Below are 25,027 nucleotides of genomic sequence, written 5' to 3'. Positions count from 1 at the left end.
CAACCTGGTAGTACTTGGTAGGGACCATGCGGTATATACTTAGGAATGCCTTAACCAATGTTCCACGCAAGCTGAGCCATTACTAAAAAAATAACATCTAATTAGTCAGATATAATTCATTGGTGCGGTTTGTGTCATCTAAATCCATACACAGACTTTGCAAATCTGCATGCAAAAAAGAGGCCCTTACCCACTGGTACCAGATGTCCCGTGGGCGGGACAAATGAATATCTTATTCACTCATCCTTCCAAGTGACTAGACATCTTATACAACATTGGAAAGCTAAGATTCTTGAGATATGAATGATGTATACCATTCCAGGCTACTACAGTCATAACTGTAGATTCAGTGAACACTTATTTCTGACCAGTCGCCAATGCAATTTGTCTTTAAAGCCATACTGTACTCCAGTAACAGAACTAAATCTATTCTGTTACATCAGCAAGGATCTGGTAAAAGTAGTTCAGTAAAATGGTTGGTCAACAACAAGTCCTTAAACCATAAAAATTTAATAAATAAATAAATAAAAACATTTTAGGTGAAAATTGAAGGATTTTAAGGGGTTAAACCAGAAGTAAAATCCTACAACTTTTCTTAGCTGACCAGCGTCAGCTCATTTCAATGTATCTATGGCCACTTTGAAATAGTCTGAAATCTAAAAGGATGTCAAAAACTGGTCACTTAGTCACACAGTGCAAAAACCAGCCCAGACACACACAGGAGATTTGTTTCCCATCTGTTTCTTTGCCACTGTATCTTCACATTAGGGCTGGGCAATATATCGAGATTTTCAAATATATCGAGACTTTCTCAGACGCAATATAGAAGGAGGGAATATCGTTTATATTGAGATAGCTTGTTTTGAGTTAAAACCATCTTTTCTTTCGTACTTTGCACAGCTGTATTTTAGTTGTGGTTATTGAATTTATTTTGTTTTAAGCGAATTTAATTAAATGTAAAGGTATTTAATTTCAGTCAGCTGTTTTAATGCACATGTGCTGCTGATCTTTAATAAAAATATATTTGACATTGAAGGCTGTAAATTAGAGCTGTCTCTTTGGTTACTTGACAAAAAAATATATATAAATATCGAGATATATATCGAATATAGTGGTTTAGCTGAAAAATTCCGAGATATAAGATTTGGTTCATATCGCCCAGCCCTACTTCACATTTAGCTAAAATCTGTACAATATTTCTCCAGTTGGTGCCTCGTCATCTCCCTGCTTCTCTGTGTTCCTCTCTATGACCCACAAATCCATCTCCACAATACATCTTGAATGACATTTCAATTTCTAAAAACACACCGGGAGGAGAAAGAGAAGGCATGCCGGGGGGAGATTTACAAAAGTACACATGCTTCCTTTGTAGAAACAAAGGATGTAAGGAAAGGAAACAAAAATGAGAAAGAGATAAAGTGGAAAACTAAGAAATAATTCTAAAAAAAAAATCCATCCATGCAATTCAACAGATAAAGATCAATAAGATTCAGTTCGATTAGTGCAATGGTGGTCAAGAACTGGATGGATCTCCTTTTAAAAACATAAAACTGCATCCCATTATTCTACATTTCATGAACTACATTTTTGGAGAGGTTGAATTAAAGTTGGCTCCATATATATTGCAATATTGTTTATTCAAAAAACTTGATAAGCTCACTTGATTAAACAAAGTGGCTCTGTAAGAATAAAAAAACTTGATTTCCCACCTTGTTTGAGCTATAGTGGGACGGGACAGCAAACACTAATGGAGTGGTGATTTCAAAGCAGATCAATGGATTTCCAAAGTGAATTTTCACAAGTTTAGTGCAAGGCAAGGAACGTATACTTGTACAGCACATTTCATGTACAAGAAAATTCAAAATGCTTTACATAAAACATTAAAAGCATTACAGTGGAGTGTAGGCTATAACAGAAAAAGTTTCCCTGATCAGGCTCATTTCCATCAAAAGAAATCATGAAGCCTGGTGGTTGAGGGTTACGGATTTTATTTACCAAATCATAGACTCATTGTTGCTATTCACCAAAACCACAGCTGATTCATTGCTCAGAGCATGAACTGCATTTGACCCTGAGTCTATGACCCTCTATATGAACGTAAATCAGTGTTTATTATTACTGAATGAGGGTACAGTTTAGTTCATTGACTGCTTTTGAAGATTGATCTAGTTGTTATCAACTTCAATACACAGCAGCAGAGCAGCACTGCCCGGTCAGCATCTTCTCTTTGCATGCAATATGTCTCTCAGTTCTTCTCTCCTTTTATTAAACAAAGTTAGGGGACTGGCATACAAACGGTGCCACTGTTCAACCAGTATGAGTCTTTTTAAAACCATCTATCTGCTTTTTATGTGTAAAAGCAGTAAAACACCAAGAGACGGGGCATTTGACCTTCTGTTTGATTGTATGTTTTGTACTGCAGGGTCAAAGTATTTCACAAACTTGCAACTCAACTGGCTTCAGGGGTCAGTCTGTTTGCCCATCTGTTGGCCTGGTATGTCAATTAAAAAAAGCGAAAAAGAAAACAGGATCAACACTGCCAGCATCAAGGTTGAAAATGATTTGCAGTTGAATGCCACCAAACTGAAAGATGGGTGACAGTAACGCCTACAAGGTGTATGAGAGTGGAGTGATGGCAATTTTGCTACAAGCACAACTGAATCACTTCAGCTTCAACATGCTCTGAATTTCAGTTTTCATGCTATTTTTATTTTTTTTTTTTTTTAGTCATTACAAATTCAGTTTGATCAAAAACTTGAACAGGAGGACAAGGACAGAGATTACTGCAAAACCAGAATAAAACCCTACCTAAAACATTTTTTTTTTGTTTTTGTTTTTTTTCCCAATTGTTTCATACACTTTTTATCAGAACATATGCATTTGACTTGATACCATGCATCAAAATTTGAAGCAAGCAACACTTCTGAGTGTTCACAGTGCACTTATCTGCATGTGAATAATGTCTAGCATCTGCTTTCATATTTATGCCCACTTCCAGAGACTGAAGAGGGTAATTTACCTTTACTAAAATATTTTTCAATGAATAGAAAGATATCCATTGGATCTGGGTTAGATCCAACAGCTCAAAGCTTGCTTCCATGCCATTTGGGAATTATTCATGAAATCAGCTTATCAGTTTTGCAAGCAAGAACTTTATGTAAAGAGCAACAAAGGTTACAATTATGAAATTAATGGAGTTAATTCCAAGTGTGACATTTGCACTAAGAAGTTGATGCTGTGAACTTTTAATAAGTGAAGAATAAGTGGAGCTCTCAATGCAAGTGAAGCACCACATCACCAAATAAATCAGACAGCAAGAATGTTGGAGGGACTGATCAAATAAAAGCACATTCTGAGGGCAAAAAAAAAAAATAAGAAAAATGAAAGGGGGGCATTTTTGAGCTTGGCTATATAAGAAGAAATGTGAACAGAATAAGAAAACAAGTGGTCAATGATCAGAGAATTAGAAAAAAAGTTGAAAACATCAAGATGATGATGACGCATTGTTATCAAAGTCCATCCTAAATAGAAGACTTCAAGGGTGAAAATTCAGAGGATTCGTTGCATAGAGGAGAAGAAGAAAAGATTGCATCAGACTTGTTCTACACTGAAACATCTTAAAAAGCAAGATAAAAGTTACATCAACCTGGACTGGAATAAAGGGAAGAAACGACGAATGAGGACGGCTTGGAAGTGCTCATGATCTGAGGCATACCACCCATAACATCACTTGTACACCAGTCTAAAAGAGTGTGATGGTGTGTGCCTGCATGGCTTCCAACTGCAATATATCAGTACATGTTATTGATGATGTGACAGAAGACAAAAGCAGCAAGATAAATTCTGATGTGTATAACAATATACTGTCTACAAAGATTAATCTAAATCCTGCATAGTTGATTAAAAAGCACTTCACAGTTAAACAGGTGGTGAGGTTTGGCTGGGTTGTGGAAGGAAAAAGCCAAAGCTCAGCTCTTCAACCTAGTGCTTGTCTCACATCTAGAGCTTCCACTCAGGCTTTATACTGGAAGCCTCTCCTACAAGACAAACCAACATTAATTCATAGCCACTTAATGCAGTGCAGACACAAAACATGGATGTGAATATTAACCCACAAATAAAATTTAGTCACGACCATAAAACATTAAAATGGCTCCATATATAGATCCTTCAAAAATAATGAATTACGTCAATAGGAACACCCCTTCATATTATCTACACATGGTACATGCCATGCTACCTGCTCTATAAAGGCATTTGAACACTCACCATTCTGGTTTAAATAGTCATTAGAAGGATACACCATGACACTGGTCAATCCTAATTAATGTGGACAATGACCCAAAACAAACTATGGAAGCAGCTCTGGAATTTTTTAAACGAAAGAACTACAATACTAATGGCCTAATCCGATGGTTATCAAACTGGGGGATGGGACAAAGTTCCACTATTTCAAAGCAAACTACTGGCTCATGAATGTACATAATCAACAGTAGACCAAGTTCTTAAGAGAACTTTATTACTGCTATTATTACCTTGACTTCGTTATTGGATCATTTATTTCCTCAGAAAAAAAAAAAAAAAAAAAAAAATTGTTAAGTCTCCCTTTCCATTTTAGTAAGGCTTTAGTAAGGCACATTTATTTGTATAGCACATTTCATGTACAAGACAAGTCAAAGTGCTTTACATAAAGCATTACAGCAGGATGCAGAAAGCAATAACAAGTGCATTTTAAAAAAACAAAGATTAAAACAACAAACTACTTCAACTGAAGCCACATTTAGTTACGGGACATCTTCCATCCTAATTAAAACAGGAGCATATTGTATGAAAAAGCAAGATTAGTCAGTTTCTCTAAATGTCAAGGTGGGTTTCTGGAAATAGCATCAAAATAAATAAAGTCCACATGCTTTTGAAATGACGATCTGAGGATGAAGAAAATGTCATACTACGTTGCTAATTCCAGATTGTCTTTAGCAGCGATATTAAATTCAATAACTGTGCTACTCTTAATAGCCAGTTCTTAATCTGGGTTAGCAGCATAATAACTAATAACTAATTAAATAACTAACTGTACTGATACAAAGAGATATGCACTTGGAATATTTCTTGATCTGAAGATATCATTTGAAACTGTCAATCATGACATTGTTTAGGAAAATGGGAAAGTTTGGCTTCTGAGGTGTTGTTCCAGACTGGTTAAAGAACTAATTATATAACAGGCAACAATTAAATTGGGGCAATTGGGGAAAACAAATAAATCAGTATAGGTGTAGACTAACGAATATTACATGTGGGGTACCTCAAGGATCAGTTTTAGGTCCAAAAATATTTATTATGCCAATTAATGATATTTGCATAGTATCAAATATATTCAGGTTTGTGTTATTTGCAGATGACACAAATATATTTTGTTACGGTGTGAAACTGCAGAAGCTTTTGGAGGTGGTCACAAAGGAACACAGACTAAAAAAGTAAATTGTCCTTAAATTTGAATAAAATTAGTTTTATGTTGTTGAAATCATAAGAGAAATGTCTAAGTAAAATTAATTATTGATAATGTAAATATTGAAAGAATTAATGAAATTAAAATTCTCGGTGTGATCTTAAACTAAAATATCTGTTGGAAACCATACATTAATTAAAGTCGGAGGAAGTTGGCATGGAGTATTGCTGTCTTGGGAAAAAAACAAGGCACATACTAATGCACATGCTCCCCGTGAGTTTCAGGATTGATTTTAAGGTTCTTTTAGTAGTTTATAAATGTCTTAATGGTCTTGGGCCATCTTATTAATCAGACCTTCTTTTAAGTCGTGAACCCTCGCGGACCCTGAGGTCCTCTGGTACTGGGCTTTTAGTTGTTCCAAGGGTGAGGACCAAGATATATGGCGAGACTTCTTTCCATTGTTATGGTCCTCCTCTGTGGAACAGTCTGCCAGAGGGCCTCAGGGCTGCAGAGAACATTGATGTTTTTAAAAAGAGGCTTAAGACCTACCTTTTTAGCTTAGCTTTTAACTAAATTTTATTTGATCTTAATTTATTTATATAATTTTATTTCACATTATTTTAAATTCATTTTATTCAACTGTACTACTTCTTATTTATTCATTTACTATTTTAATTGTAACTCCAGTGTTTTCCTCGTAGGCATCCTCCCCGTCGGGGGTTTTGCCTACTCGGTCTGGGGGCTGCTGCCGCGGTGATTACACCCTGCTGGGGCCCTGCACTGCACCCTTTTGACTGTGGTGTGGGCCCAGGTCTGTCCTGATTGGGGTCGTTGCATCTGTCAGACATACTGTAGGTGGACTGGTCTCTGGTGTGGATGGATCCCCATGACACTGATATTGTTTCCTCACAGCAGCATCAGGCCGGATGCTTATCCCTTTTAGTATTTTATAATAACATTAAGTTCGAGACAGAAATAAGAAAATCATGTTTGTATAGAATGGGGAGGGGGGGCTGCTTGGTGTGTGTGTATGTGTGTGTGCGCGTGACTGTGTGAAATACTTTGGTGAGTGTTTCTCTTATTATGTATTTCCAATTTGTTTTGTTTTTAATATGCATCAATGTTTTTAATCATGTAAAGCACTTTGTGTTGCCTGTGGCATGAAAGGTGCTTTATAAATAAAGTTTGATATAATGATTTAATTTAAACCTGAAAGCTCTGTATACCTTATATTGTACATTAATTTAATTATACATGTGTTATTGTGTAATATTCAGTCAGAAATCATTTACTTCCAAATATTATTGATAATTTGTTTTCAGCAAGAGAGTTTAAAAATGCAGTGAGTCAGAACAACTTTAAAAAGTATGTGTGTTTCAATGTCAGGTGTAAAATTATCGAACAGCTTAACAGAACAATTAAAGGAAAGTAAATATACCAGTTTAAGAGAAGGTACAAAATGCAAATATTAAATAAATATAAGCTTGAAGCTTGAAGCTTGAAGAACAACAGTTTACCAAAGTGATGATGGTGTGACAGTGTTTGAAGCCAGAAATATTTTGATATTTTGTTTAATTTATGTATTTATGTTTTTCTTGGGAGGAGAATTTTTTTACTGTGAAGTAGGAAATTTGACTTGTGTAATAGAGTCGGTGTGCACCAGTGTACTGTAGAAATGGGGTAGGACTATATAAGTTTATACTTCTGCCTACTCCTCTTCAGACATGAAATGTGACGATGTAAATATTGTAAATATTTTAAATGAAACAACATGTTTGAAATAAACTTAGAAATTAACTCAAATGAAAGCGGACGACAAAGCAAAATGCATTTGCATTTGTAGGCGGACCGAATCCACTTCTATGATCCGAATCAGAGTTCATTTGCACATTTAGTTATGCTATTTACTTTTTTTGCCGTCCCTCATATAAATAAATAATACAAACACATTTTGCATGCATTATAATCAGATATCAGATTCGATTTGAAAAATTACTTTTAGGCCATATCGCCTAGCTCTAATGGCTAATATAGCAAAATTGAAGGGCAATAAAATTGGACACAAGTGTGATACAAACACAGGAAGCAAAATCCACTCAAAGCAAAAAACACAGCAGCAAATAAAAAATAAAACAGCAATGAGATAAATAAAACCCCTCAAAACAAAATATAAACTCCTGCCTCTAAGAATGGAATACAGAACAAAAACATGACAAGAACATGGTCAAGTGAGACACCCAGTGCTACTTATTAGATCGATATGGTTGCTATCTATATCTGTATTTATGTGAGGATGAAATGAATGCCAAGATAAATCACGATGTGTGCTATGTGGTCACTCAGCTCTGATACCGCAGATAGCAGGGAACATTTTTAAGATAAAGAGAAGTCTGGAGCTTTGTTGTTGTGAGGCTACGCTTGCAGGAACCAGGCGTTTTATATTAATTTGTTATGCTAATTTAGCTGCTGTATTCCCATAATGAAGGTCCTGGTGTCGTGAGATGTGGAGTGTTTGTGTAAAAGAGAATAAGAGAGAGAGAGACAGAGAGAGAGAAAAAGCAAACAGCAGGTGCAGGTACTATCCACTGAACTTTTAGCGTTAATCATTTTCTGCTCTCGGATTGTCACAAGAGGGGGACACTCAAATGAGAAGTAAACAGGTAAGTGGCAGGCTGTGAAGTGACAGCTTATATCATCATTATTATGTTCTTCCCAGCTGTCACATAGGCATTAGGCCATTGAAGCCCTCGAGTCAAAGTGTGAGAGAGATGATTGACAGCTTGGAAGTTGCAGAAATGGACATGCACAATTTAGGTTGAGGACTGACATCTTATATAAAAACCTGTGGAACTAAAGACCCCGAAGACCATCAGTGCACTGAGCTCTACTTGATTAAGTAGAAAGGTGTCACACCATCAAGTTTGTGTTAAAAAGTTTTTAACTTCACTGCAATTACTTAAATTTACAACACTGCATCTTGTTATACCAGAAATTCCGTTAATCGAATATTTTTCATCGTTGACCATTTATTTTTTAAACGGTGATGGAATCGTCTGAAGGCCGTCTGTTGTTTTGACAGATTTCAATTCACACCTCTGACCACTTGGTAGCATGTAAGCATATTAATTATGTTACATGCTACCAATTATGCTATCATCTTTCTTTACACGACCTTGTTGGCTTCACTCGAAAAAATGACCACTATGAGTGGAGTGCATGCTGCAGGATGAGGAAACCCCTTAAGTCTTGCCAGCTTCTGATCATTTCACTTGGAGAAATGTTCCCTGATTTCAAAACTTTGGCTAAAGTGGCGCTTGTAATTCCAGTCTCCAGTGTCGCAGCACAGGGCAGTTTCAGCTTCATGTCCAAAAAAAAAACCAAAAGTCTGTCTGTGGCAAAAGTCAAAAACCTCATGACAAAAGCCTCTGCAGCGATCCCATTTGAGACATTTGATCATGCACAAGCTGGCGCACAATTTAAGTCCATGCAGACCAGGAGGAAGTGTGGGTTTTCTGTTTAGCTTGTTTAGACTGAATATTAGTTAAAAATAAATTAAAATTAAACACCACTGAATATGTCTTTATTATCACTTAAAAAATTAAAGTGATGGGTAAATACAGATTTTGACGGGATTTTTATGACCCTGTCTTTAGCTAAACTGACGCCTGTGACATCAGCAATGAATCCAGTAATCATTATGCAATAGAGCTGCTATGATATCTGATTTAATAAGAAATTAACATATATAAAAGCAATTACATTAATAAATTATTATATCAATACAAAACTTGAATATCAATACGTATTGCTATCATTTAACTCATCATTGTTTTTGAGTCAGTTCAGTTGAGATGGCATGGGATTGGGAGAATGTAGCACACAAACTAATGTTTTGACAACTTGGGCTCTTGGAAACATTCTGGTATGAATGGATGGGTGTTTTTTTTTTATTTTTGTTTTTTGACAATTATACAGTGTATAACATATTAAATATATTCAGTAATGTATTTAGTAATATATACTCTTTTATCAGCTGACATCACAATGTCATTCTTTTAAGATCATGATTATACTCGGTACTTTAGAGTTGAGCCTTCCTTGTCAGACAACCCAGGATAACAGCATTGTTCACGTGTGAAAGTAAGACTGGGAAATGGAGCATATTCCTCACTAAAATCCACATTAACTATTTCCTCAATCCAAACAATGTCTAATTGATGACTTCTCTATTGATCATTCAAGATCGACCTTTTCCATTGCTCAATAAGGTGTTGAACTACTTCATATTGTTCACCTTGCGTGAAGAAAATAAATAAATCACAATCAGAGAAGCTTGTCACAGGAGGCTGAACCATTTATAGCAACAAAAGGTTACACAGCTGCATTTGACTGATGAAGCTCAGCTCTCTAGGAATCTTCTACATGAATCAAAACAGCATTTGAAAGATGCTGCCAGGAGCAATAAGGCTCTAGTGGGGGTGTACAAAAGAGAACTGAGCATGTGCATATTGTGGCGTAGGGATTGCGATTCACACAGCAGGAGATGTCAGTGGAAATGTAATTGATAATAATTTTAAACAGATTGTAGGGGAGAGAGAAAGCGTAACTGAAAAGCACAGAAGTAATAAGGGACAACAGTGGTAGTGGCGTGAATGGACTGCAATGAATTGGGTTGTGCTGAAAATACACACAAACACACACACTCACACACACAGACATGCCTGGCATGGTGCCATTAAAATTCCCCTGCAGGTGTTTCTACACTAAACTGAGCCACACTGCATAGCAGATGTTATACATGCACACAAAAACATAAGGTATTGCTGATGAGCACATGAGTAAACTATTCATATTGTTACACTGAGCTCAAAACATGTTTATATCAATGGAATCTGATGATGCAATAATGAAGTACTGCAAGCTTCCCTATAGTAATTACTCTGCTTAGAAAGCAACACTTAAACACAAGAGGCTCATCTCAACAGAGAATCAATCATCGACTTTATGTCCCAAGAGGTAAGAAGTGTTAAAAGTGTTAAACTGGTGAATAATTTGGGAGAGAACTATTCACATGACAGTGAACAGTGAACAGTTACATGTTTAATGATTATAGTATCAGATGCATTGGACAGGAATCAACCTTAAAGCGGCACCACTGAACGTAAGTAGATTTTTGCAATTTGGTGACCTCTAAGGACAGCTAATCCAGCCATCCTGTATTTTCTCTGAGCTCTTTCCTGCCACTAAAAGTTAGTCTGATGTTGACTCTTATCTTATCTTATCTCTTGCTCTGTCTCTTTCTTTCTTTTCCTTGTTTACTACGATAGTGTCCTTAATTTCTTTCCTTATTGTCATGGTGCGCATTCAAAATGGCCAGCCTGACGATATCAAGTTACTGATGTGTGACATGGAGCTGCAAAGCAAAATACAGCCGTCACCTGATGGAAAAAATGAATAACACACAAAAAACAAAAAAAAAACTAGTGGCCCTCTGGATACCCCAGAGCAAAGACAGCTCTAAGAATGTGCATTATGAAAATCACTGTGCCAGTCAAAATGAGTCGGAAGCAGAGAGTTTTAAAGCTGGAAACTTTAGTGTTGCATTAGGAACTTATGATCTAAAATATATTCAGAAATCAAAACTATGACTGTATAAAACATTGTATATAAATCAACCTGAAGTCCAACTCCAACAGTTAATATTCTAAAAACTCGTCTGTGTCCTTCAAAACTGTATATTTGCCATAAAAACATATACAGTGTGTCTTATTTAAAATGACAAAGGGTCAAATCTATTTATTTTTACTTTTTTAATAACACTCAGTAATCCTCACCATGGGGATTAATAAATATAAAAACCCAGCCCCACCCACCTACAAGCTCTGCTACACTGGGATAATACTGGGTTTTTCAAAGATATTTTAACCAGGGAAGTCTCAAGAAGAGAAGGCTAAATTATACAAGGTCTGCACGAATATACAAATAGACAAATGAGTGAGCCCTGATTCAAAGCCTTGACTTCTACCACTTAAGAATAGCTTGATAACCTTGCCAGGATTATGGAGCCTGTTTAATTTTATTTATCCTTTAAAAAGATAAAATCCTTATCAAACATCCATACACTCTGCTTTCAAACTGACGTTTCCTTTCTTTGAACAAATTTGAATAGATGCTGAAATTTATTCACCGTTTTTACTAAGCAGACACTTTGAATTAAGAATAAATTTTGAATAACATCACGATTCAAAGGCGAACTATCTGATTTAATGCCTAAAATTTAAAGCCCTGGTTTATAGGTAAGATGGCGGAATTTTTACACTCAACATAATTTAGTAAAATGTCGAACTTGCATCACAGCCTAATTTTGACCCATTTAATATCCATTTAAGCCTTCGGTTGCGCATCAGTGTGTCAGTGATTAAACAAAGGCTGCTCCTGCTTCAGTTAATTGTAGTTTTGTTACAGATCTTACCTATTCATTATCTCATTTACAACGTAAAATAGAAGCACCCTGAACATCCTCACACAATGCGTATTAAGCTGTATCACTCAAGGTCCTTAAAAGCACATTTGTAGCAGACAAATTATAGGGTTACTTTATGATGTTTTCCTCTCTCTCCACTCTAGGCTATAAGAATAATTGATGGGAGTCGGCTCTTAGGGAACTGCCTAAACAAACAAAACAATCCTCAAGAAGGCTACTGTACAGTGCATGTGCATACAAATGATAATGCCTGTTTCTGTGAGGCTGAATATAAAGTAATAATGTCTCTTTTTGAAGTGCCATGTCATGTACAAGCAGATTATCCTGAACTGAGCTTTAAAGGTACCAAAAGAAGGAGCACAGGGGGGTGAAATTATTATATTTTGATATCTGTATGAAAAGCCATGAAAATTCTGTTTGAATTTCGGGAATATTCACAGAGCTTATAACACAAGAGCACATTTACAGCAACACACACACACACTGTGAGAGGCTTCTGAGCTCCCAAAGGAGTCATTACGTGCATCAGCTACTGATGTGAAAACCACAGGAGGAATGAAAATGAGAGAAACTCATTTTCTGCCAAAAAATACACAAAAAAGAAAAAACATTGTTGCTTTAAAAAGCCTTATCTAAAAATTAGACCATTAAGGCAAAATCAGCCATGTGTTACTCCTCCCAGCTGAATCCATTTCATTACTACATTTGATAACATGCATCATTTACTTCCTTAACATCTCCCATTCAAAGCCTTAACATCACAAGGAGAAACTGAATGACCTCAAACACACCACAATGAAGTAATACTGAAAGCATCTGATGGATTCATCATTTCCCTGTGAGAACGACAACAAATAATCTTTTAAAACTTTGATTTTACAGTGTTAATCTTACTTGTAATGTTTAGATTCCATTTTAACCAACTGTCTGATCTCTATGACCAGATATAGCATCTTCTCCAACTGTTGTAGTGCATTAATGATAAATATTTTGGGATTTTGATGATCTACACTGGGTTACTGTCTTATGTGACTTTAAAATAAAGTTTTCATTTTTTTCAGTACCTGCTCATGAGTGCCTGTTTAGTCCTGTGTCTTAGCCCTTGCCATGCCACTATGGTCTGCAGTATGTATGGTAAGGTTTAGACATGGATAAACACCTGGAAAACTTCCTGGCTTGTGTTCAAAGAAATTTCTTAATCATGAGTCTTTTTCTCATTTTTCTAATTTCTCTTTAGGGCGTACCGTTGAGGACTCCTACTCCACTCTGAAAGACAAAAAAAAAAAATCATACTCTACACTCAGTAACAAAAAACTCTATCCCTTCTCTATTACTTCATGCGAATGCTTCAGCGTGTGGGGCGTTAAAACCAGAGGCAGAAATCCGGTATGTACAGACCCTGTTTACATCAGCTGGGACACTTATCTCTGTGGGTAAAGGAAGCTTCAAATAAAACCTCACAACTTTGGTGCAAATCAAATTAATCAAAGAGCCAATCTGATGCTGTGGTAAGTCTTAGACAAAGGTCAGAGGAGAACTGTCTGCCAACCCAAAAACACAGCTTAGAGCTAATTAGCCAGGGAGAATTTCTGTTCTGACAGCCATTAAAAACAGGTCAAACTTCCGATAATGTGCTTCAGTATTTTAGATAGAAACATATTTCTTTCTAAAATAGATGCTAGCTTTACAATGAAAACAACATACGATGAGAAGTCACTAAAAGCACTTTGAATGATGACTTAATAACTACGAAAACATTCAAGATATCACATTTTGTTAAGAAAAGATCTGCTGAGACAGTTATTTCACAATTTTAACTCTAGTCTCCTATTGAATTGTGGCAGTGAAAATTGAAATATATACATGTAATATGTACCATGTTAACAATTAAAATGAAATCAACTGACTTCTAATGTCTAAAGTTATTCTCTCCAATAGAAGACACTGCTTCTGACTGGACTATTTATTTATATCACAGTACATATTTGCATAATACCATACCTCCCTAGATGGTAGGCTGGCACTCCTCAAAGAATCAGAAGCTGCTGCCATTCAGCTCACAAATTTAGAGCAAACGCAGAACATGTTTGGGCCGTCCACTCTTTCACTCACTCTACTATATAGTGCTCTCTGAATAGTTCAGTATATTCACCAGAGAATAAAGCTAGCCAGCTTCTTATGTAATGTGAACATTATTTGGATACAGCAGTGCTTCATTATAATGCAGCAACTATTCACGTTTATGTTACACATAAACAAAAAGCTACAGGGTAGGCACATGTTAAATCTGAGGTGATGCACAACACTACTTTACATATTATTATAATCCCTTCAAAACACTGATATTAGTTTATGACACAATATATATATATATATATATATATATATATATATATATATATATATATATATATATATATACGGTATATAAATATTCCCTTTAACCAACTTTAATAATATATTGGGTCCAAAAAACAACAACACAAAAATCATCAAATCTGAATTAAAAATAATTTCCTATTTATAACAATAAAAACCACAAACATGCTCAAGAAACTGTTTTGGAACTTGAAAAAGTAAATACAAAATAAATACATGAATACAAAAAGGTCAAATTATAAAATAGTGAATCTAGAAAAACAAACATGTATATTTCTAGCCATTTTTTTTTTATCTTGTCAGCTGCAAATCTTCATAGCAAACTGTTTACAAAATTCTACAGAAAGCTGCAGGAGACATTTGCTTTCCTATAGTCCCAAATAGTACCAAATATTGCACAAGAGGTCAAACTGAGATATAATTACACTATATTCAAATATTTGATGTATGGGTGGGACTTTAATACTTTAATTGTGATTTATTAGTTACAAAAAATAAATGTATCAAAAAAACTAATGCATTTAATTTTACATTCCAAGTATCACAGAAAATATGTCAATGCACGATTTCCTGGTCCAGCGATTACACATGTCAGAGCTCGGCTAACGTGGTGTAGCCGACTTTGGATCTATATTTAATGAGTAATCAGACCCCTCTAGTAACTCTAAAAAAAGTGACTAGTGACAAATCTAACGACTTTTTCTGGTGTTACAGAAGATTGACATGAAAGCACATACAGTTTACTCGTCACAATGAGCAGCAGGTGCTGCCACAGGCCCCTCCCCATCCAAAGCACTTACAACATCCTCAGTCCTCACACAGCACCAGCTCGCAGCTGCAGCCAGATTTTAATGCCTATAATTGAAGAATGTGGATGAAAACATTTGAAAAGTTAATAGTACTGTAAATGATTCAGACTCTTAATTGGAGAACAGCCAGAGCTGTTAGTTCAAGTACTCAAAACTCTAACTTTAGGTCTGACATTCCTAGAGCTTAAGTTTACCACATAAATGTCTGTGTGTCATCCACTAAAATGTTGCTTTTTGGTGCAACTGCTGTTATAGTGTTGTAAATGTGCACTTTGATTGAAGTTGACACCAGTGGTTTAGGTGAGCTAGTTGTTTTGTTGCAACAGTTTGAAAATGCCATCATAAACCTCTATGGGTTAATATTAACCATGAGACCAATTACATAAGAAGCGACGTCTGTTTTTACCGCTGCGATGGCCCCATTGGTGTAACACACCTGCAAACATTACGAAAACAGTATGAAAAAGACTGAGTACCTCTGAGCTGGCATGTTTGCAGGGAGTATTACAGTAACAAGCTCCAAACATTAGCAGTGACTTACACTTGCTAACATAGTGTAGCTAGTAAGTAATGTTAGCACACTCCATTAGCTTAAAAATACTGTTGGCTCCAGGCCACAAGGCATGATGTTCCATGCTGATCGATGCACTGCATGTGATTACAGTCCATTGTATAGCGATTGGAATTTTTAGCCGTAAATTTTGAACAGTTCTATACAATGCCTAACATGCAACTCTACACAAATAAACAATTCAAATACAGTCTGGACCCTCCTGAAGCTAGGGCCGTGGCTCCCTGGCTCCTAAGATGGATTGCTTCAGCAAACTCAAGTGTTAGAAAAATAATATGTATGCACAACATTAAGATATGTAAATCTGTTGTGGATAAACAAATGAAAACATGGGATTGCACATCTGGGCTCTTTAAAACTGAATAATTTTAAAGAACTGCCCTGAAATTAGTGCTTTAACTTCTCTTGTAAGTGAAAGTGGGCGACATATGACTCTTTCATTTTCATATGACATAGTTTCTGCATCAGTAACTCCACAATTTTAATTAGTTCTGGTTTTGTGATGTGTTTCCAAAGGGTTTGCAGAATCAGATGGCCAGTCTTTGTCTTCAGCTGTCTCAACTTTAATTGGCTAGTTGCCATAAATAAAACAAAATGACACTCAACTTTACACAGCCTTTCTTAAAGTTTTTTTTTTTTTTTTTTTAATAATAGACATAATTTCAACCAGCATGGTTCAGTATGTGTACATCCTACAACATTATTTGTTCTTGAAGAAACCCAAAAGCCCATGCACAGAAATATATGATCGTGTAAAGGCATGTTCTATATACTTTTACAGTTTACACAGTATGTATTATTTATGGCGTAACAACAGCAACAAAGGTCTTATAATTATTGACTTAGCTTCCAGGGGCAAAACAAATGAATCAATAAAAAGATAAATAAATAAATTAAAAAAAAAAAAAAAAAAAAGAATCATGGACGTACAATAGAAGCCTTGTATAAAGTCCTGTGAGATTTTTCCTGGCAGCAGTCAGACTGAAATCAAAATCTAGTAGTTTTTGCTGTGCATAACAATCATCCATATTAAAATACACTGGATTGTACTGCTAGTGCCCATAAATAACTCCTCTCTGCTGAGTGAATCATACATTCTTCATTGAAAAATCTCATAGATTTTTTGATCTATATATATGATTGCGTTTATTCAAGCTCAACTGTTCTCTCAAGGGGTAAAGCATCCTTTGTAATTAATGAGCCATCTTATCAACAGTTTCCCCACATCAATATAGTAGTAATAGCAGTTTCATTCACCCTAAAGAACAGTGATTCACGATTCTTCTGTATTGCATCTGTGTGTGTTCCCACTCAAGAGAGGCATCATTAAGCGGCTTGACAGCATCAATCTGGAGAGATGGGACACTCATCCTGGATGTAGGATGGCTATGAAAGACATCTTTTAACTTGCACACACCCCGGATAGCACACATTCAGCCTTCACTCATCTGTGACATCGTCTATGATCCTGTCCTCTCTGCTGACAGACTGCGTGACTCAACCAATTTCCCGTCCCCCTTCTCCATCCACAAGTAGAGTGTTCAGTACCCTGGCCATGCAGCTCGAATCTTGTTTAAAAGCTGACGCTTTTCTCCAGGGACTCATCCTTTAACCCTTTCCTGACTACAATCGTGCTTAGAGACTGAGCAGCACTAAAACTGCTGTCAGCCTGGTTTCAATCAATGAGCACTCCGACCAACATCAAATCTTAGCGGTTTGTAGAAAATGTGGAAAATGTTGTGAATTTAAGTGAAACTAATCATTGCATGTGGTTTTGATCACTACGTCGTCTACAGAGCGTCTAAGAAAATTTTCATCAATTTTCATACACACAGCTCTTCAAATGCCTGTGATTAATTATAACTCAAAATATCTTTTTTTTATGACAGGAATTAAGTTTTTTAATGTAATGATAAGTATAAGCACTCTAAATCTACAGCAGTTCACCACAATTATGCCACATTCTACTTCACAATTGACCTCAGTCTCCTGGTCTAACATCTCTATAAACCAAATCAACCCAAAAAAAGCAAGAAGAAAGAAAAAAGACAGCATTATCATTCAGAGGAAATCCCTCTAATGGGAATCCACCAACATGACACAGTATCAGAGGTGTTTTTCACAACAGGATTACCTGTTTAAATGAAGGATTAATAGAAACTGGATATGTTGATGTGGTATTTACTGGGTAAACATTTAAGCAGGGCAAAAAGGCATTAATCCTCTAATCCTATAATACAGTCTCACCTCCAATTTTTATTGACTCTTAACAGCATGGAAACATACAGAAATAAATTGATTTAAAGCAATAGTAAGCAGCACTGTCAGCATTTTGTTGATTGCAGAAAAAGCATGCCTCCATTACGTTATATCAGTAAATGAAATGTTCTTTTTGGATGGCTGAGTAAGAAGATTTTTCATCTATATCATTAAGAATTATTACTGTTTTATTGTGTTTATGAAAAACATATACTCTGCCATTACAGACTTAAATATAACATTGCAATAGTGCAAGGAATTATGTAGGTCTGATAAAGTGAGTAGTTTATGAAATAGTATGTTTATCTGTTTCCTTTGTAATGGCATTTCTGTGTCAGGGACTGAGTCAGTGGTTGTTTTAGCAGCTAAAATTAGTAAAAACTAATAAAAAATTAAACTACTCATTTCAACAATTCCAGCCAAGTGTATTTCTTTCATTAATAAGAAAATAAGATGAACAAGATAATGTAAAGAAATCACAGTTGCTACACAGCAAGGCCTTTTTTATACTGAAAGACCCACTCTGTAACTTTTAGACCCTAAAACTCTGCATTTGGAACTTGTTTGATGACACAGTGGCATCTATTATGTGCATTTCTAAAGTCATCGCTGCCCAGTAGCATAGTGCTGAGGATCCGCACTATGCAACTTTTTCATCTGGGACACTATGACGTTGCAGCTGAGTTTCGCTTTGCACGGAACTGTAAACACATCAATGATGTTACTTCGCCTGGGCAAAGCAACAAAGAACATTCGTCCTGTTCGGTATCGTTTGAAACCAAGCTCGGCGCCAGACTTTGAAACATTCATTGCACTCGACTGGGTGCATTGCTTAACAATCATGCAAACATTAAACACTCATTGGACGTATGTGGGCAGTGATGCCCTAAAAATATGTAGATGAAAGATCCTTCAAATGTGTATTTTGCTGCTCCAGCTGTACCTATGTGGAGTAAAAGAACTGTACCCTGGAAACTTGTGAATATGTGTACCTTGTCTGTCCAATTCAGCGCCTCTTGTGACATAAATGCACCTTTATTTTCTGCTACAGGAATATATCCTTTAAAAAGACCAGTCATACAAACAATCAACCAGAAGAAACCCAAGCTGGATCAGAAAGAACATGAAAACTCCTGCCAGAAAGTCAGCAGGTAACATTCAACCAGTTACCTTAATGTTGCAGAGCAACAGTGCAAAACTCAGCCCTGTTATTCATAAAGAGTTCTGCCTATGCACTGTATGCAGATACCACAAGGTAAATACGATTAGGGTTATTTACCCCTTGTGGCCTGTGATATTTTACCTTTTAATTTTATTAAAGTCCACAATTTTATTAAAGTGTATTTTATTTAAGTCACGATACTTATCTGAGAGACCATTTTTGTTCTTCAATGGGTGCTTTGTTTTTTATAAATGTACCTCTTAGGTTCAGGCACAGGAATACAACCTTTATTTGTCTGCAAAGACTCTCATGTTAAATCCACCCACACACAGTGCACCACCTTTCCAGAATATTAAATTAACTGTTGCTAAATGGTTATGAAGCATGTAGCATCCATCTTCCCTATTTCGACATGAGTGAATGTCTGATGGATCACTTGGTTTGTTGAAAACATGCATTTATCCAGATGACACAAACCGGGCCTCCCCTTATCGTACCTCCATAACCCTCTATGCCAAACATTAAACACCCAAAGCCAAGAGGCATAGGGTGGACCACATTAAGCCTCACTTTATCTCCATTAAACAGCAGCTCTGAACTGCTTTTCTGAAAAATCCCTTTGTTGTGGTGAATTAGTTTGAACCTAATTCTTCACATAACCCGATATTTTGATACAGACAACTTCTTTGTATGCATCAGGGATGACTGAATTTTAAAATAGACACTGAATTTTAAAATGATAAAGTTTGCAGCACTGCTTCTGCAGAAGGGATAGTCTATATTTTTGTACGCTGGTTCCATTATTTCCTGAAGCCCCTCCCTGGAAGCAACACTATTAGGGGCTATATATTTGCAGTTGAACAGCAATCTTGCCAGTAAATTGATTTTAGGAACCTTTGGCAAAGGGACCTGCTGTAACTGACTGCTTCTAACGTTAACTTACATGAATGCAATGCCTTCACTGTCTTACTTGAACTGGGGTGGGTGCCAGGCCAGCAGTATGCAGATTTGTTGTCATTGTAAAGTAAGACAGTTGATTTTAACAAAGTCAACAAATAACTTTGTTCTTTCCTATACAATTTACAAATTTAAAATATTTAAAAAAAAACATCTTCTCTGATTATTTGGTGTAAGACGGCTTTGCTCGATAGTTTTCTTCTATTCTCGTAGCAAATTTAAACACTTGCAACATTAGCATATTTAACTGAGAGGTTACCGCGGCATGCATTAGGCCCAGCTGACACTAGATCGCCCTCTGCAGGACTACAGGGCACACTACTTTACTGATGTATATGGCCGATGGCAGGGGTCTACAACCTGCCATCCCAGAGCCACATGTGGCTCTCTGGACCTTTCACAATGGCTCTTAATACACAGCTAAAAATGCTAGAGAACTTACTATTTTTTAAAATATAGATAACAAATGCAGTTTTTTTAGCTGTATTTTTTCATGGAATAATTGCATTGAATTTCCACAACAAATAACAATAAAAGTATTATCTATTTTTCTTGTCATTAGGTTGGAAACTATGGACTTTATTTTTTCTGTTCACCATTTCCCACAAATATCTACATCCCATAGAACAAAGTCTGTCTATCCTCTTTTTGTTTTATGTTTTTCTTTATTTTAGAACCTAAAAATAGCAATAAAAATGTGGTCATTCAAAATGACAACAAATTTCCTTTAAACTTTGTAAAAAAAGTGGCAACCCTTACTGATTCTGCAGTAACTATAGCAAGGGATTTGTGGACTTCACAGGCAACTGACTGAAATGATTGTTGTTTGTTTTTTTTGTTGTTGTTGGTTGTTTCTTTGAAGACAGTTGTCTAATTTTTAAAGCAATAAATAAAGAAGGAATTCTGATTTAATTCAGCAACATTTAAAACTGATTCTTTTTCTGTCACCTTATTGGTAATTGTGCAAAGACAAAGGACACATATTTAATATCCAAATGACCTCTGATATAAGATAATGAGCACAAAGCATCATAAAAGCTCCTAAAACCTATTTCCTGTGTTGCTTTGATGTGAGGTTGGACTCAATGAGTTGTTAAAGCACATCTCTTTATTAAACAGGACTACTTGCACGTCTCTGTTTAAATAGAGACAAAGATATTTTGGATATTTATTAAATAACCTTGTTTTATTAACTTGCTGCACACTGATCGGAAAATAAATGAGAAACCAAACACAGTAATGATGATAAAACCCAATTCATGCATAAGCAGCTGGTCTTGTTAGAGACGGATAGAGAACGTAGAACAATGATCCACCTGTGTAATTCAATTTGATGCTGTGCAGAAGATAAATAGTTGTAAACATAGGACAGCAGAGTGGATTATACACTTAAATAAGATAGAAAGTATTCACATTAAAATGCCACTATTTGAGCTATTTTTACAGTTAGTTAACCTTCCCCCTTGTTCGTTTCCTGCACTCTGAAAAGCTGTCAGCAAACAAGGTCACCGTCCAAATCAATTGAGGTCTGAGCAGATGACAAGTTTAAAGTAGCACTGCAGTGAGACGGGCATCACCGCTCCCCTCTGAGGAAGCACTGACTCAGCCAACGGTTAAAGATTTTACTGTCTGTCAGGAGCAATCAGAATTGGGGAGAGCCGATCCAGAATTAACATGGACAAACAAACGATTGAATGAAAAAAAAGATAGCTTCAAATTGCACAAGCCATGAGGTAAGGGGTAATGGAGGACAAAGGAAAAAGAAGAGCAAAGTGCAATCAGAAGCTGATAAGCAGGTAGAGTGCAAGGAGAGGGGATTTTCATGTTTGGACTAATGGGAGGAAGATTACACAAGAGGAAGAAGTGAGAGATAGTGATGGGAATTCTAACTATGGTTTATTCATTCAGTTCTATTTTGTCTCTGTTCTTTCAGGTAAGCTTCTGTAGCAGATAAAGCTAAAACTTTTATATGCAAGAAAGCAGAACTGAATTTATTTGGCTCTGGGATGTCTGTATTGTTTTCATACAAGCATCAGCGATCCTCTTCCCATGAATAAGCAAAGATGAGCAGCAAAGTTAAAAAGTAAACGTCCACCAATGTGCTAAAAATTGAATGTGCTGCCTTATGGTAGTTTTTGTCTGTTATGGAAGAAGACTTGATGTGAGTTAGAGGCAAACAACTTTACAAATTGCTTCTTAACTAGCAAAGATTAAAATTACATAATCAATAGCTTCATATGTTCCAGGATTTAGATTAGAATACAGTATTCTTACTGGACAGATCAGCATCTACTGAAATACACCAGTCAGAGTTTGGACATACTTTCCCATTAAATGTGATGGGTAAGTGTGTCCAAACTTTTGACTGGTAGTGTATGATGCACGATATCCTCAAGGATCCAAAGTATTTCTGGCACAAAACTACTTTCCTTTTGTAGATTTCATTTTCTTTGTCATTTTACCCTAAAGATGTGTTTCCAGTAAGCACAACTACGTTTAGCTGTGAATTAAACCCACAAGTAAAATAGTCAAAACTGCACATTCTAGCATCACTGTGCAGCCCGTTTTATTCACTTCAGACTGGTGAATGGCATTTCTTCTTTGTGGCTTTAATAAAAGATTCAGATTTACTTTACCAGTGAAATGATGAATAAGTAGAGTTAAGCAAAGAGTCATTGGGTGCCCTGGAAAACAAACAACAGGTGTCAATGCATAATATGTGGCTAGATGTTCCCTCTGTCACATCGCAACCCAATCCGAAGAGCAATAAAGATGTTTGGATGGATGCTTTGGCACTGCACCTGTCACTGTTGGCATCCACAGTAACTGACAGGAATTCATGATGGCAACAGCTGACCTCTGTTTACTTCATGAGGAAGAAAATTGTTTAGAAAAATATATTTCATGCTAAGAAATCTTTTTTCTGCTATAATGCAGATGGGCATTGTGCAGGCTGATAGAATTTACTAGTTGAATGATTATGACTCTAATCATCTCAACTAATAAACTGCAGGTTATTTAAAGTTCGCCTTTCTGTTGGGTGTGAAGGTGTGGCTCTCCATCTGTGCGGAGCCCCTTTGTCTTCGGTCTTGGTAGAAATACAGAGGAAAGCTCATCTGACGCACTGGCGCTTACTTCTAATACCAGCTTTTACCTTTGAGTATTTACTTAGTTAAATTGATTCACTTTTTAACTCCAACTAAGCAGCTTGTTTTGCAGAATGTCAAAAAAATTCCTTTTAAAGCCGATCCACTTCCAGACTGGAGAGCATCATCACTTTCTGCTGACAGTTAATTACAAAGGTAGGCAGGAGGGAAGACATAAAAACTAATTCCCTTTTCCTATCGCCATCATGCCTCTTTGCTCACAATAAGGTTTCACTCCTGTTTCCTACAGCTCATTTCTTTTTTCATCTTCATGCACCCACATGAATCACAATCTCCTGGCACACACTCCACACTTATGGGCTTCTTGCCAACATCCAATGGAGGGGATGAGGATGGGTCAAGAAGTGGCTGATCGAAACACAGATTGATACATCATTGTTAAATGTAAAGTGGAAATGCTTCATCCAAGCTTAGAGCTATGATTAAGCCACTAATCTGCATTTACGCTGTGGCGCCATCAGCATCAACATCCTCCTCGTTACTCTGATACTCTCATGAGCCTGTCAGCTTCTCTCCTCTGTGTCACAGTCCAATACACTCATCATCAACTTTATGCAGAGCAAACACAGTTACAGAGAAGCCGAGTACCTCACCTAGAACACTGCACACCTCTCTGCCATGTCAGGTGTTTTCAGGGAGGGAAGTTGTGGAGGAAAATGTTTATTTTATGACTCAATAACTGTTTTGTAGTAATTAGTAAGTGTATGCTTGAAGGCTCAGCTCCCTGCAGTTAAATGCTGAATCTTGCGCTGTCTCTCTGAAGTGTAAATGCGCGCTGGAATCATCTCATTAAAACAAGAAATTATCCACAAGGCTTTGAGAGGATATACTGGAAACTGGGAGAAAGAGTCCTCACTCTCCTTCTCTCTGTGTGTGTCTGAAAGTCGGAATCCCTTCTGGTGGGTAAGGATGCACATATTTGCAACAAAGTGACTTCACATACCTTTATACCTCGAGTCAGCATCAGACGGAAAGATGCAAATTTAAACATCCACTGTAGATGTTAATTTTCCTCTCAACTTCAGCGTTTCCTAGTGGGAAATGTCGGGGTATGAAAGTGAACAAAAAAAGAATGAAACTGGTCCCTTGCCTTGAAATCCAAGCAGGAAAGCGGCGCCGGTGATCCACGCGGTGTGTATCCAGAAGTAACGCATGATGGTCCCGTCCTCAGGTTGTAAAAGCTCCGCGCGCTTCCAGACCAAGCTCCGTGTCCAGCGGTAAGTTTCCAGAAGACAGAGCGCTGCAGATGAAGCCGAGCGGAGGAAGAAATCCCAGTCTGAGGGGGGGCTGATGAGCAGTGGAGCCGGAGACTCCGACACTGCTGCTTTCACACGGACATTAGCGACCCCTACCGAAAATCTTACCGACAGATGGAGAGTCTCTGTGGGGATTTGTGTGTGTTTGAGAGCGTGGGTTTCCATTTAGTGCTGCGTTTCGTGGTTCAGGACTGGGAAATGTGGGTGAAATCTGCACATTTCATTCAGCACAACACCATGACAAACAGGGTTAGGGGCACACACTAATAAAGAAAATATTTGAAACAAGAAATTCTTCCTTTTGTGTTTTCACCTATGACACGTAGCTATTTATGATGATAAACACATAGATGAAGATATCACACGAATTTGTGTGCGGAATTAACATTAAGCACAGTTATATTTTATGCAACTGTTTTCCTCTCAGTTTTTATAAAGTTAATTGACAAAGACCTTTTTCATGAGAGTTTAAAAAGTAATTCATGTATATACACATAATTTTATCTCTAAGAAAAGCTCTATTTTTTTCTTTTAATT

The 25,027-nt window shown here is 36.6% G+C and overlaps 1 protein-coding gene across 1 annotated transcript in view; it reads right to left on the bottom strand.

Annotated features, from left to right (window-relative positions):
- Positions 1 to 24,770, bottom strand: part of LOC121646206 (limbic system associated membrane protein) — a 550,922-nt gene extending 526,152 nt beyond the window's left edge. The window contains exon 1 of the mRNA XM_041995095.1: positions 24,325 to 24,770. Within this exon, the coding sequence (XP_041851029.1) occupies positions 24,325 to 24,655 (331 nt within the window). The 5' untranslated portion in view covers positions 24,656 to 24,770. The remainder of the gene's footprint in view (positions 1 to 24,324) is intronic.
- Positions 24,771 to 25,027: the final 257 nt, after the last annotated feature.

This window comes from Melanotaenia boesemani, chromosome 9, assembly GCF_017639745.1.
Source record: "Melanotaenia boesemani isolate fMelBoe1 chromosome 9, fMelBoe1.pri, whole genome shotgun sequence".
Classification (NCBI taxonomy): domain Eukaryota; kingdom Metazoa; phylum Chordata; class Actinopteri; order Atheriniformes; family Melanotaeniidae; genus Melanotaenia; species Melanotaenia boesemani.
Note: the sequence above shows the minus strand (reverse complement) of the source record. Positions and strands in the feature narration are given on the sequence as shown.